Below are 14091 nucleotides of genomic sequence, written 5' to 3'. Positions count from 1 at the left end.
ACAGAACAAATCAGAGTCTAACCAAGAATCTAAGATGCTGTTTTTTGTAGGTCATATGGGGTCACTTCGTTGATGTTTAATTGCTGTAAATAGTTGGATAGTTTCTTTGAAGTTACATCAAGTGCTCCAAAATTTATTATTGGCGCTGTCTAGACATACGAACGGGATCGCGGTAATATCGCTGCTCCCGTTTTTTATAGTTTTAAAGTGGTTCCAACTCCTGTTTTTAATGTGAAAGTGTTCCCAAGTAACTCTACTTGTCACGCCGAAGACAGTGATATAGGTGATAATCGAAATTGGCTAAGAAGAAACCAAATTTTGAAGTGTTGAAAAGTGAATAGAGAGGACCGCGATCAACAACGAGCAAAGAACAAAGGACGTCGCCATCTTTACAATCACGCCCCACTGCTCAAGGGAAGAAAGGTGAGTCATGAAGTGTATCAAATGCTTGGAGGATTTATCGTCCAACGGAAATAATATAACTTGTACGAAATGCAGTAGGATTCTACACTTAAAATGTGCCGGCTTTTCAGAAACCTGGCAACGTAAATCCAATGCAACACGCGAAGAATGGAAGTGCATAATCTGCAGGAAGAACAAAGAAACGCACCTAAGGCAGCCACCTACAACGCAGCCGATTATATCGGAGGCAAAAACAGACGACGAACTGAACAGACAAAAATATACAGGTAGTCCTATAATTTGAACTCCTTAAATATACTAATAGAAAACGGTCTATAGACTATAAAAGCCAGCTTAGTAGATCTTGTCCAAGAACTCTTTGACAAACAAAACGGACAAATAACAAAAAAAAATCTAGCGAATATGAAGATTTCGTCAAACATAATAATTTAGCAGTGATAGAAGTGTTGCAAACGGTAAAATACATTAAAATCAGCATTAACGCACTAAATGACAGGCAACACAATTTGATGAAAGAAACATCTGAACTCTGTCAAGAACTTCATTCTCTAAAGCTACAATACGAATGTTTAAATCAGCAACAACATAAAGAAGATCATGTCATAAACGGTTTTCCTGAAACTGCTCCTACAGAAAACTTCAGAGATGTAGTTTTAAAATTAGGCCATGCAATTGACATCCCCCTACAGCTTAACGACATTCAGACCATAAATCGGATTCCTAGGAAGAGCAAAAAACAAGACTTGCCACGACCTTCACCAGTCGTAGTTCATCTTACAAGCAAGTCCACAAGAGACAATCTCATAAAAGCCAGCAGACAGAAAAAACCAGTTGCCAAGGCCTTGAACACATTGCAAGACAACACACCAATCTTCTTATCCGAATATTTAACCCCATTCAACCAAAATCTGTTGTACCAAGCAAGGAAAGCAAAAACAGAAAACAATTACCAATTTTTGTGGAACAGAGATGTCAAGATATTCTTGAGGAAGTCACAAACTTCAAAGCCCATACAAATTAAAATCTCAGAAGACATAGAAAGGCTGCCACAGTGAAAAAAAAAAGTCTCCTAATTAGTTCAAAACAGAAGACCACAATAAAAAAAGAATGTGAACCATCAAGACAGATGCAATAACACCAGAATATATCGGCAATTTCACTTTGATCAGACCTTTCAGATCATTCATTTGACCTCCCAAACATCAGCCTACTTCCAACACAGCAATCAAATAATAAAAAAAATAAAAATATCTAACCGGTGTCATCCTCAGGTAAGCTCATTAAAAACCTTCGAGGATGCAAGCTGAGACATTACATCTCATCCGAGATCAACAGAAAAAAAAAAAGGATAAATAAATAATTTATTACATGGAAAAAAAAATTATTATTAAAGTTGTAAAATTGTAAAAAGTCTCACTGTTCATTGATGCTGTTGTCGATTTTTTAAGTTCTTTTTATTTCTTTATTTTTATTTATTTTAATTATCATTGTGAAAAGTAAAATGAATGCATATAGAATGTTAATTAAAAAAATTTAAGTAATTATTAATGTGAATTGTGAATAAAAAAAAAAGAATTGTAAAATTAAAATGTAAATGACAAAATGCAAAAATAGCTGTTTAACTGTTTATATGTAAAACTAACTGTAAATTATTTTTGTTAGGATTACAATTAATTTTAATTGTATACTTATATAGTATTGTATATTATATATTGTAATTGTATACTTATATTGTACTGTTATAGTATTACATCGTATACAATGTAATATTATAACATTTTTTTTAACAGTGAAATGTTATGGCACTCCCATAGTGATATCAGATGCAGTTTTCTTGAATAACTAGTGTATAATCATTCTTTGACAAGACTCGCTCCATTTAATAGCATCATCTACCATCCGCATCCCTACAAGGCATCACCTATTTGATAATGAGGGCACTGTTAAACAAGATAAAAAAAATGACATAAGATCAGCGGTTGCTCAATAAATGCTTTGCTGCCTTGTATGTCCTTTTTGAATATTTCCCATAAAGCATTTTGTGAGGTCGTCTGGAAAGGCAGCAATGGCAGCGGTTTCTGCCTCCTTGATGGAAATAATTGATGAAGACTTTCTTGTGGAAAATTTGCAATTTCTTATGGATAGTTCTCAATTTATATTGTGTCTATATCATTCAAACTTTAGGTAAGCACCTAAAACTTGATTGCATTGGCATTTATATTTTTTCTGCCCACTTCTTCTCCGTATGTGTATATCGCTAAAATTTACAAATAGGTACAGGATACTATCAAAAATTTGAATGAAACGAATTTTTGTCAGTAAGTTAACTTAATGCAAAATGAACACATCAACAATGAAATTAATGATTTCTAAATATAAAAATGTCGAACCATTTTTTAAAAAAAATTAAGCTCATATCTTCATTTTGATTCATATTTTTTTTCTTTTGCAAGTTGGTTAACTCGTAAGTTTTACTTATTAGAATATAGCAGTGTGCGTGAATGCGTGTATGTGTTGCTGTTGTTGTTGTTCTTTATGCTCGATATCATTTGGTATGAGAAAGATAAAAACAGAGAGAGAGACAGTTCATTACACAGGCAAGTTTTCAATGGTACCGCTTAAGGTTGGTACGCTTTCAGCATTTACAGTTTCTGAATCCTGTTCTCTTGCTGCCAAAGAATAAGGAGAAATTTTGTTTGGAGCTCCTCTTAACCAAGCCCAGCTATTCGATCGACGAAACAAACGATCACAATGAGCCTGTGTCTGAATAGATTCCATAACAATGGAGCGCATAACACGAGGAACTTCGCACGAAGGTATGTCTGATCCAGCTCTTTTCCGGAACTGCATGATTGCCTTGTTACAGTTGCCTGGCTTCACCTGAAATAAAGGGGGAAACACAGTAAGAATAATCGTAATAATTTCTTCTTGTAAATAAATAAATAGTGCAAAATATTTTAATATACGAGGGTGGTCTGAAACGTTCTCGGCCTAACAATGAAAAAACGAATTTATAATTTCAAAATTATTTTTATTTTTCAACACAATCTCCCTTCTGACTAATACATTTATTCCAGCGATGCTCCAGCGCCATTATCCCATCCCTGTAGTGGTTCTGAGTAAGATCTGCAAAATACTCCCGGTTGCAATCACCTCTTGATTCGAAAAAAAAAAAAAAAAAACGCTGACCAGCGAGGTTTTAGTTTTGGGAAAACACACAAGTCAGAGTGAACCAATCTGGGGATTAGGTTGGATGTTCCAACAATTCATAGTGCAGATCCCTTAATTTTCCCGTTGCCAAAACACCTTTGTGGGCAGGTGCATGGTCCTGATGAAAGATGATTTTTTTCCTTCTGCAAACCGGGTCTCTTCTCACGAATTTTTTCGTGAGAAGAGACCCGGTTTTAATCTAGTCTGATTAAAAGATCGGAATAATATTCCCCGGTTATTGTTTTACCATTTTCAAGATAATTAATAAACAAAATGCCTTTAGCATCCCAAAACACCGATGCCATGATCTTTTCTGCAGATGGAACTGTCTTCTTTCATGCTGAACAACCAGCTTCTGTCCACTGTTTTGACTGCTGTTTGGATTCTGGTGTGTAATGGTGAATTCAACTCACATTCATAGTAATAAATCGACGCACAAAATCAGTTTTATTCTTGTTAAAACGCTCCAAGCACTGCTCAGATATTTTCATGCGAGTGCGTTTTTGATCTGCTGTGAGCAAGCGCGGCACCCATCTTGCGCAAAGCTTTTTCATTTGCAGTTCTTCATGCAAAATATATCCTACATTCTTTTGAAATGCCTATGGTCTCAGAAATTACATGCTCTTTAACTCGCAATCATCCAAGACCCTATACTGTACTTGATCAATGATTTCTGGTGTTGTTACACTTTTTGGAAATCCTTCAAGTGGATCACCTTGAAGGCTGGTACCAGGACCGGCTCTGCCGACGGTGCAAGACGTGCATTTGCACAGGGCGACAAGTTTTTTGGGGCGGCAAAGTTGGCATGAAATATACGGAAAATAAGGGAGAAAGGACGGCAAAATATGCTACTGCAAGGGGCGGCAAAATTCTTAGGGGCGACCCTGGCTGACACGGCCACGTTTAACCTCGGTAGTCTATTTCTTAATTGTCGAAAACGAAGGAGAAGTGTGCCCATAACTTTCATGAACTTTGAATGAATTTCTTTTGGCGCTAAACCTTTTTTACTAAGAATTTTATAACCACACGATACTCAATTTTATCCATTTCAAGGGATACAGACAACACTTGCTTCAGACAGCTGTGCCAAACAAACTAATTATTAGAATGATTTGCAATTTCACACGGATGATTAGGACAGATCTACCAACTTGGAACAAAAAAATCTTGCCGATAGTGTTGAAATCTATCGTCGAGGCAGAGAACTTTTCAGACCTCCTTCGTAAATATAAACTGATATTGCCAAGCACATGATCATTGATTCCGTCTTAACCAAGCTTATTCTAACTTATATACTAGCTCATATATCTTACTACTAGTCTTTAAACCTATTAGAGTCTATGGAAGATGTCTTGGAGGATACAGATCTCCCAGTCATAGGATGGGAACGGACCGGAAGCATTGAGGTAGTCCTTGAGACTATGCGGCAGCTGCTTCCTATGCCATACCATTCAGGTGTGACATGCGGACCCCAAATCATCCTCAGACGACCTGGGCTGGTCTGGGTATCGCGCTTAGAAGAGCAGCGACCATATTGTGATTTATTGAGACTGATTCTCTGACTGGAGAATTTGACTCACCCAAGACTGGAATGATAAGCCTAATTACAGAATCTAATAGCCTAAGACAGTGGTTTTTAATCTTTTCAAAGGCACGGAACACTTCTGATTATAAGAAAAATTTGGGGAACACCAAAAGCATTAGGATCATAAAGCTAACAATAAACATATGCATGAACTTGCCTTTTATAAACATGGAACTTATTTTAATGCGAAATTGAGCTTTTCGGCTTTTGCAGATTTTAGCAATATCAGGTCTAATATGTGATATAGCTACGTTCATCTCTTTGTCTATATTAGTAAGCCTTTCACGCTCTTTAGTTTTTATGTGGGTTAATGTTGAGAAACCGAGCTCACACAAATATGATGTTGAAAACTGTAACAAAATTTTCAGTGCCCTTGTGGAGAGAGTTGGGTATTCGGCTTGGACAAAAATCCAAAATTCCTCAAGAGTTATTTCAGAGAATTTCATTTTTCGAGTACGATCCATTGACAAAGTAACTGATTTTTTTTCTTCTTGTAACGAAAATTCACAACTCGATGTATTAACTGTGCCAAATGGATTTCGTATCTAGTCATAATTGTGTGTATTTAAGGAAGGAAAGTAACTTGAAATCTTTTCTTCCAATGTTGTTAAATTTTTACACATTAAAAATGGTACCTACAAACGATATTCTATTGGTTTAGACGTCAATGCGCAAAACAGTCTTCAGTTGTTAGGATCAGAGTAACCAATTAGACTCAGAAGTATGTCATGTGACATCTTTCACCGCGGAACACTTGTAACAAGTTCGCGGAACACAAGTGTTTCTGGGAACATCGGTTAAGAAACACTGGCCTAAGGTAAGCTAGTATATAAGCTAACTAAGAATAGGATATATTTGATCCAGTGGTGTAGCTAGAGCTTTGCCGCCCGGGGCGATCCATGAGTTTGCCGCCCCTCTCAATACACACCAAATATACTACAAAAAGTCAAAACGACGTATAAGGAAATAAATTAAAACACTATGTTTATTTTTGAAGTAAAACTTTAATTTCAACATTCTAAAATGTTATTTTTCTTGCTTTTCTGCTAGAAAAATCGTCGATGACATTGGCGAAGTCTATTTCATAGTAATGTAGGTAATTCTTAATCAATTTTATTTAGAAATAACTCCTCTCACAACTAGCAACAACAGCAACTGTGAGGACAATTCGCAGCAGTATTACAATATTTGGAAATGAGTTCTTGAGACTGTATTTTAAAATTAACTGCAAAAGTTCAAAAAGGTTCAAAGTGCCGCCCGGGGAGGACCATCCCTCCCCCCCTTAGCCACGCCTTTGATAGGATCAAGGCTGGGATGCACAATCACATAAAGGCGCAGTGTTCTACTGGCCGAATCCGGGTGGTAGCCGTGACCTGGCGTTAACGAAGTGTGGGACTCCATCGCTGCACATATAGGGCAGAGGGTGTATATATAGGATGTCATAGTTGGCTAGATATATGGCCATATCATGCTTCATGTGCACTGAGAACTGAACGCCTTTAGGTTCCTGATGTGGGTATCATGCTTTCAGAGGTTGAAAATTGAAATTATGTATTTCATTTTATTTGTTAGCACATAATAGTGCCATGAAGCTTGAAATAGTATCCGAAATGACATTGCAGAGGAGAAGAAATCGGTATGAAATGATGATCTACCTTCATTAAGAGCTGACACCAATGGAATATTTGAAAGGACTTTCATTTGGAAAAGATTCAATGAAAATGTTAAGATTCGTGAAGACTGTGCACAATTCTGCGGAATAATCAAAATATATCCTAATGCCACCCTCAAATAGCTAGATGATGAAGTTAGTTCGGGAAATGTGAAAATTGAGAATCCGAAAAATTATACAAATTCTAAAGTACTTCTGACCTAGTTTCCAGAAGAATAGTTCCGCAGAATTTCGTTAATACTGGAATAAATGACTGAACAAGTTAGCGAGATGAAAAAAAAAAATGCTTACCAGCAAGATTTATCTCCAATCATTCTTAAAGGGAGAAAAAATTCTTGTTAAGAAATTTGTGGAGGGAAATGACATTAACGTAGAATGATCTGAAAAATGAATCTCTAATGATTTGAACAGTAAGATGTTTCATGCTAAACTCAGTTATCAGTCCACGTTAAGAGACTAAAGGAAGTAGCAAACAATGAAATGTAAAAATATATTTATTTATTTATGAAAGGTTTTTTTTTTTAAAATGAATGTGCGTTGATATTAACATTTGCAAAATACTATGCTTCAGTATCTCCTCCAGCTGGTCCAGAAAGAGGGACTGGTTGGAATTATGGACATAAAGGTTTCCGAAGGAGATGACTACATTTAGAGGTCTGATACGAGTTTATTTATTTATTAACGAATTTATTAATTTTTTTTAATTTCTTATCATTACTTTTATACTAGTATTATTTCATTCTACCTTACTACAAAGAGTTTCCAGTTCCAGACGTTCCATTGGAGGAATATGATATGGTTTTGGGATTTGATCATTAGCTAGCCAGCTGTAGTCAACGCCACTTGAAGTATCTTTCCGTTTTGCTTTTTGTTCTTCGACCCTCTGAAGGAGTAAGCCCTCCACCTATAAGATATGTTCAACACTTTAGTGTAATCTCTAACACATTAATCTATGCAGATATTTCACTAATATTATTTCATTAGTATTAAGACTTCTTGTTAGCAGCACATATTATATGTGCTTTTTGCAAACTAAACTTACCTTGCAATTCCGCAAGAATTTGCTGTTGTGTTTAGTGAGGATAACATTTCAATATGCACACCCCTTTCTAAGTGAGAACTTTCAGAAGCCTCTAGAACCTTTGTTAGTGGATATAATGAGTATATCGAAACCAAACTGTCTCATAATTTTGTCTAAGACAAGAAATTCAAGGTTCTAGTAAACAAGCAACGGCTTCTCCCAACCAAGCTACTAAGACAGGCAAATTCATTCATAAATTCATATATTTTATTTAAAAAAATATTTTTTTATTTTATAAAAATAAATCCTCTAACATATATTTCATGATTATGCAAAATGACGACCACGTGGTACTACATTCAATCTTCTATGTGTGGTTTGTATCCCACAGTAAGGTATTTATTTTCTCCTGATAATCTCTCGAACAGCAGCGCGGTCAACTTCGAGAATTACGATACAATTGTTTATCTGCTTGGAACTTAAACGCTCCTTTCGTGAAAGTTTTAAGAGCTCGAGCATATAAAAGTGACTGCACTTTTAAACGTGTTAATTCTTCTCTGTGTGATGGTAATAATTTCAAGACCATCTTTGTTTACAGCAAAAATAAATCTTGCAGTAAAACTTTTACTTCTGTTTTTTTTTCTCCTAATTTTTTTAAACATAACTAGATTAATTTACAATGGCTTGCTCATAAGTGATGCATTTGTTGACGCTCGAACTCGTCAACAAATGCTCGAACTCGAACAACAACTCAGAAACACAAGACAATCCAAAAGGTTATATCTCCTTACCATATATCAGCTCGCTCTCCACGAAACTAAGAATTTTAAGAAAGTTCAACATAAAAACCTGTTTCTCTACTCTTCCTAAACTAAGATCGATTTTAAGCAAATACAAACAAGCTCACAACCATCTACAATTCCCAGGAGTGTACAAAATCACTGCGGGAAGCAATACTATGGTCAAACTGAAAAATCCATCCTCCTACGTCTAGAAGAACACCAGAGAGACATTGCCTACAAAAGAACTAGAGCAAGTGCCCTGTCAAGCCATGTACTGTTTTCAGTAAACACAAATGATGAAGGCCGTCAACATGAGATAAACTGGACAACAACCTGAAACCTTCATATATGCCGTGACGAGGTGGAGCGACGCATAGTCGAGTCTAAGGAAATTGTTATGGACCCTCACCACATAAATAATAACCTCAGCTATAATCTACCGGACTCTTTCAGCTCTGCTATCCGATATTGGCACACGCGTGAAATCAGACGCGCCCAGCTACTTAATAATAGAACTTCAACACGGATTGTAACTACAGTTCAAAGCTAACTGATTTTATAATAGTCGTTTTATAGTGATACGATGTTTCTTATATTGTTTACTTGCCTTCTATGTTCTCACGCCTGAAGAAGTCGGACAATCCGATGAAACATGTTGCGTTTTGAATAAATTTAATTGTTATTCTAGTCTCAGTTATAGTCAGTATATATAAATATGAATATATATTCATTTTTCTAAATTAACTGACTTAAACCCGAGAATTATAGCACAATGACATTTATTTGAAAAAACGCAACATGTTTCGTCAAGAATGACTTCTTCAGGCGATAAGAACATAGAAAGATAATAAAAGACACTTAAATTAACATTGACACACTCTAAAGCTATACAATTATAAAGCCATAATATTCGACTGTAAATTACAGTTATTATGAGCTTGAACTACAGTCCGAGTTAAAGTTCTATTGTTGTACACCTGTGCGTGTGTGGAAGCACGCGATCTCCAGTATCTAATAGTAGAGTTGAAAGAGTCAGCCAAATTATAGCTAAGATTATTATTCAAATGAAAAGGGTCTAAGGTGATTTCCCTTGACTCGACAATGCGGCGCTCTATTTCATCATGGCAGATGTGTAGGTTTGAAGTCAATGTCCAATTTATTTTATGTTGGTGGCCTTCGTTGTTCGTGTTTATTGAAAGCAGGACATGGCCCGACAGAGCAGTTGCTCTGGTTCTCTTATAAGCATTGTCTCTCAGATGCTCTTCGAGACGTAGTAAGATAGATTTCTCTGTCTGCCCATAGTAAGGCTTTCCGCATTCACAAGTGACCTTGTATACACCTGGGAATTGTAGAAGGTTGTGAGGTTGTTTATAGTTGTTGAAGCGTGATATGAATATATATATATATATATATATATACTAGGGGGGGATCTTTCCCCCTGGCGGCAACGGTCCCCCCCCCCGGGTTCCGGGCTGGTAGACCGGTTCTTTATGAACTTCACTTTAATTATTCAAAATCACGAAATGAAAATAAAATATTTACTATGTAATCAATCATGACATGCGCGTTATGCTAATTTCAGTAATGAATACTAACACGTACTGTTCTTATGATCGACAATGAGTTTGATAGTTTGATTGTTGTAATCCTGAAACAATAAAATTGTCTCATGAAAACAAACACATTGTTGGACGTTTCAAAACGTGACATAAAAACGTTAATTTCAAATTTTGGCTAATCTAGAGAGAAAGATTTTTTTATTTTAAAAGTAACAATTGAAAAAAATCAAAATGAGAAATAACAATAAAAAAAAAAATATGTACAGGATTAACCGGTTTTTGGTTCTCTGCAGTCAGTCGGGAGAGTGGCTGTTCATTTGAAGCAGTCTGGTGCGAGATTAAGGCCGGTAAGACAAAGTACACAGTTGCTATAGACTATTCTGCAGATGATCTAGAAGACATGCATCGCCATATTAGTACAATTAGTACTAATAATAATATGTTAATAAAAAAATTATTATTATTATTATTATTATAAACCTGTACACTAAGACAATATCCATGCAATGCTCCACATATGAAAAGCAACACAAATCAATAATAGAACGAAGAAATAGCCATTCACGAAATAAGAAAAATCTACTAAAAACACATGGCGTCACCAGTTTCAATAGATACGTTATACAACAACATTAAGCTCTCATTGGATGAAATATATAAGAAAGCTGCAAAGAAAGTCAGAATTCGTTCAAAGACAAGCCAAATTCCTTGGATAACACAAAATATATTCCTAGATGTACACAGAAAGGACATCCTATGGAAACAATTAAATCGATATCCAAATAACGCAGCTTTAAAAACCGAATATAACAAGGAATTGCCTTACAACCCAAATAAGAAATGCAAAAAGAAACTACTACAGAGACAAATTAACCTCCTCAGAAAATAACATGAAACAAACCTGGCATCTATCTACGAGATGCAAGATTGATTTCAGAGGCGGTGATATTGGGAGCTTCATGAAAGACGCTAAATCCATCCAACAACTAGCAAATGACTTTAACCACTATTTTGTAGACTCCACACAGAACTACACAGAAATATCCATCCAATCTCAAAACGTGATACTCCACTTGAACCACAAGTAAAACAGACATTATGGTTCCCAATCATAAAAGAAGCAGAACTTCTTTGTAATAGAACAAATCAAACCAAACAAAGGCCCAGGAATCAATGGTATAAGACTTCAGGATATCAAGCAACACGCAACTGGCCTAGGCTCTATCTTACTAAAATTAATAAATAAAATATTTAAAACCGGACAAATACCAAGTATGTTGAAGACGGCCATAGGCACACTCATACACAAACATGGAAACAGAAATTTAATCAATAATTACAGACTCATAGCAACACTACCAATTATCAATTAAATTATGGAGCGGATCGTAATAAGGTAACTCGCAACATATACCCCAAAACACAATACGGTTTTCAGAAAAATGATATGATATTCAGTTGATAGTATATCTAGAGAGAGAGAGATTTTTTTATTTTAAAAGTAACAATTGAAAAAAAATTAAAATGAAAAATAACAATAAAAAAATATGTACAGGATTAACCAGTTTTTGGTTCTCTGCAGTCAGTTTCATATATAAATTTTATATATATAGTCAGTTTGCCAGTTATATGGCAAACTCGACAAGTTAAAAGACATTGTTCCCACACGTCTGAAAACACTAATATACAAAGCACTATACCAAAATATACTAAGATAGCTATAACAACGTATGCGTTCTGTGCACTCTACAAACTAAATAGATTAATATCATTACAACAAAATGATCTTTTGGGAACAAAGAAGCAATACCGACTTTATATACACAGCGATTTCAGATCACAAAATACTAACAGCAAAACACTTATGTCACTATGCAGCTATGCTAAAACATTATTTTGACACCAACTACAGGACAGCCAGAAATATATACCATAAAACAAGAATTCAGACAACTAATTATAGCACATATAAATACAATAATCGCTACGAAAAGGCCACTCGAAGCTTCTACATCCCACACATGTTAAGTAAACTACCTTTTGATGAACCTTACAAACTACAATAGTCTGAAAAGGGACTTAGGGATAATCTATGAACAAGAAATGCGCACCCTATACACCTTACAAACTACAATAGTCTGAAAAGGGACTTAGGGATAATCTATGAACAAGAAATGCGCACCCTATACACCTTACAAACTTAATGAAACACAATATATCATATCAGTTCAGGCTTTCCAATTCAGTGATGTCGTCATGACATTCCAAATTATCGTGTGTGTGTGTGTGTGTGTGTGTGTGTGTGTGTGTGTGTGTGTGTGTGTGTGTGTGTGTGTGTGTGTGTGTGTGTGTGTGTGTGTGTGTGTGTGTGTGTGTGTGTGTGTGTGTGTGTGTGTGTGTGTGTGTGTTTATACCTGTGAAGTAGCTTGAAAAATTCTCTTGATTACTTCAAATTGGCAGTTCTCCTTCTGTCTATTCAGAGCTGAACAAACCATGCAATGCAGTTATCCATACTCTCTGAAACTGTGTGTGTGTGTGTGTGTGTGTGTGTGTGTGTGTGTGTGTGTGTGTGTGTGTGTGTGTGTGTGTGTGTGTGTGTGTGTGTGTGTGTGTGTGTGTGTGTGTGTGTGTGTGTGTGTGTGTGAATGAATTTTTCATCCTACGACAATAGTAAATATCAGACCTCTCAAACATCAGCCTACATCCATCACAGCAATCAAACCAATAAACAATAAATAATCAGTGTCATCCTCAGATAAGCTTATTAATAAGCTTCGAGGATGCAAGCTGAGACATTACATCTCAACCGAGATCGACACCAAGAAAAAAAAATCCATTTATTACATTTAAGTGTTGTAGTTACAGCGTTAAATACATTAAAGCAAAAATTGTAAATATATATAATTTATTGTTATTGTTAAAAAACTAGAACAATATGTTTTTATAAACGCATAATAAATAATCATAAGTTTAATAATACATATTTAATTTTTTTTAGAAATCTAATATTGAAAATGAACTATAATCTGCAGCACTTAATTGCAGTACTTTGTAAAATAACATGTTGGAATATCACTTAAGACGATTCTTGCATATATGTAAATATTTTGAGATCAATATAAAATTATTATTATTATTGGAAATTAAACGTATTAATATTCCAAAGGATATGCTGTTGTTATTTAGAAAGTGCGAGTAATTTCTATGCATTTTAATAGTAATGAAAAGGATGAATGTTCACCTTCAGAGTATTCCAAAACCCAGACCCTCCGCAAGTCCGCGCGGATAGCCTAGTGGCTGTGCGCTTCGCAACCATATGCCTGGGGAAGGAGTGTCCCAGGTTCGATTCCCGTCGGAGACGTGAGGAGCTGATGGATCTTCCTCAGCCATAGCCAAGTTAGCCGGTCTTGGGCGCGGACAGTAGGGTTTTTTCCGCCAGTTTATCTGGTGTTTTTCATCCCGCAAGCAGGCAAACCGGCCCCGTGAACACACAGGGATACAGCCAAGAATACTTCGAGGCATAGGAGTGACCATTCTATCCTCGTATTTCGGTTACGAAATCCAAGCATGCTTGGAAGGTTGTGGGCCTTAAAAGGCGCCTGTTAAAGCCATTGGGATAGATAGACCCTCCGCAAAAAAAAAAAAAGTATCATCTGAATTCATATGAAACACAATGTTAAAAAAGTAATATAATTCCCAAACAGCGTAAACGTTTGTAAAAGATAATCTACATCTTTGATATGTTTATCTGCCAAGGCACTGTCAGTCTATCCAGTGACGCACTGTGGGTAGGAGGCGCCTTTGTGCAAAACTTTTTGAGCGCTCCCATAAAATAAGTT

At 35.8% G+C, this 14091-nt stretch overlaps 1 protein-coding gene across 1 annotated transcript in view; it reads right to left on the bottom strand.

The window, feature by feature from the left end:
* Positions 1 to 2971: 2971 nt before the first annotated feature.
* Positions 2972 to 14091, bottom strand: part of LOC150094455 (protein RD3-like) — a 29810-nt gene continuing 18690 nt past the window's right edge. Inside the window, exons 3-4 of the mRNA XM_090412473.1 lie at positions 7636 to 7794; positions 2972 to 3303 (exon numbers count right to left, since the gene is read on the bottom strand). Coding sequence (XP_090268599.1) covers positions 3013 to 3303; positions 7636 to 7794 — 450 coding nt within the window. The 3' untranslated portion in view covers positions 2972 to 3012. The remainder of the gene's footprint in view (positions 3304 to 7635; positions 7795 to 14091) is intronic.

Source organism: Typopeltis vanoorti, chromosome 22 (genome assembly GCF_054136105.1).
Source record: "Typopeltis vanoorti isolate ZY-2024b chromosome 22, IOZ_Tvanoo_1.0, whole genome shotgun sequence".
In the NCBI taxonomy this organism is placed as follows: domain Eukaryota; kingdom Metazoa; phylum Arthropoda; class Arachnida; order Uropygi; family Thelyphonidae; genus Typopeltis; species Typopeltis vanoorti.
This window is presented reverse-complemented; position numbering and strand designations above follow the sequence as displayed.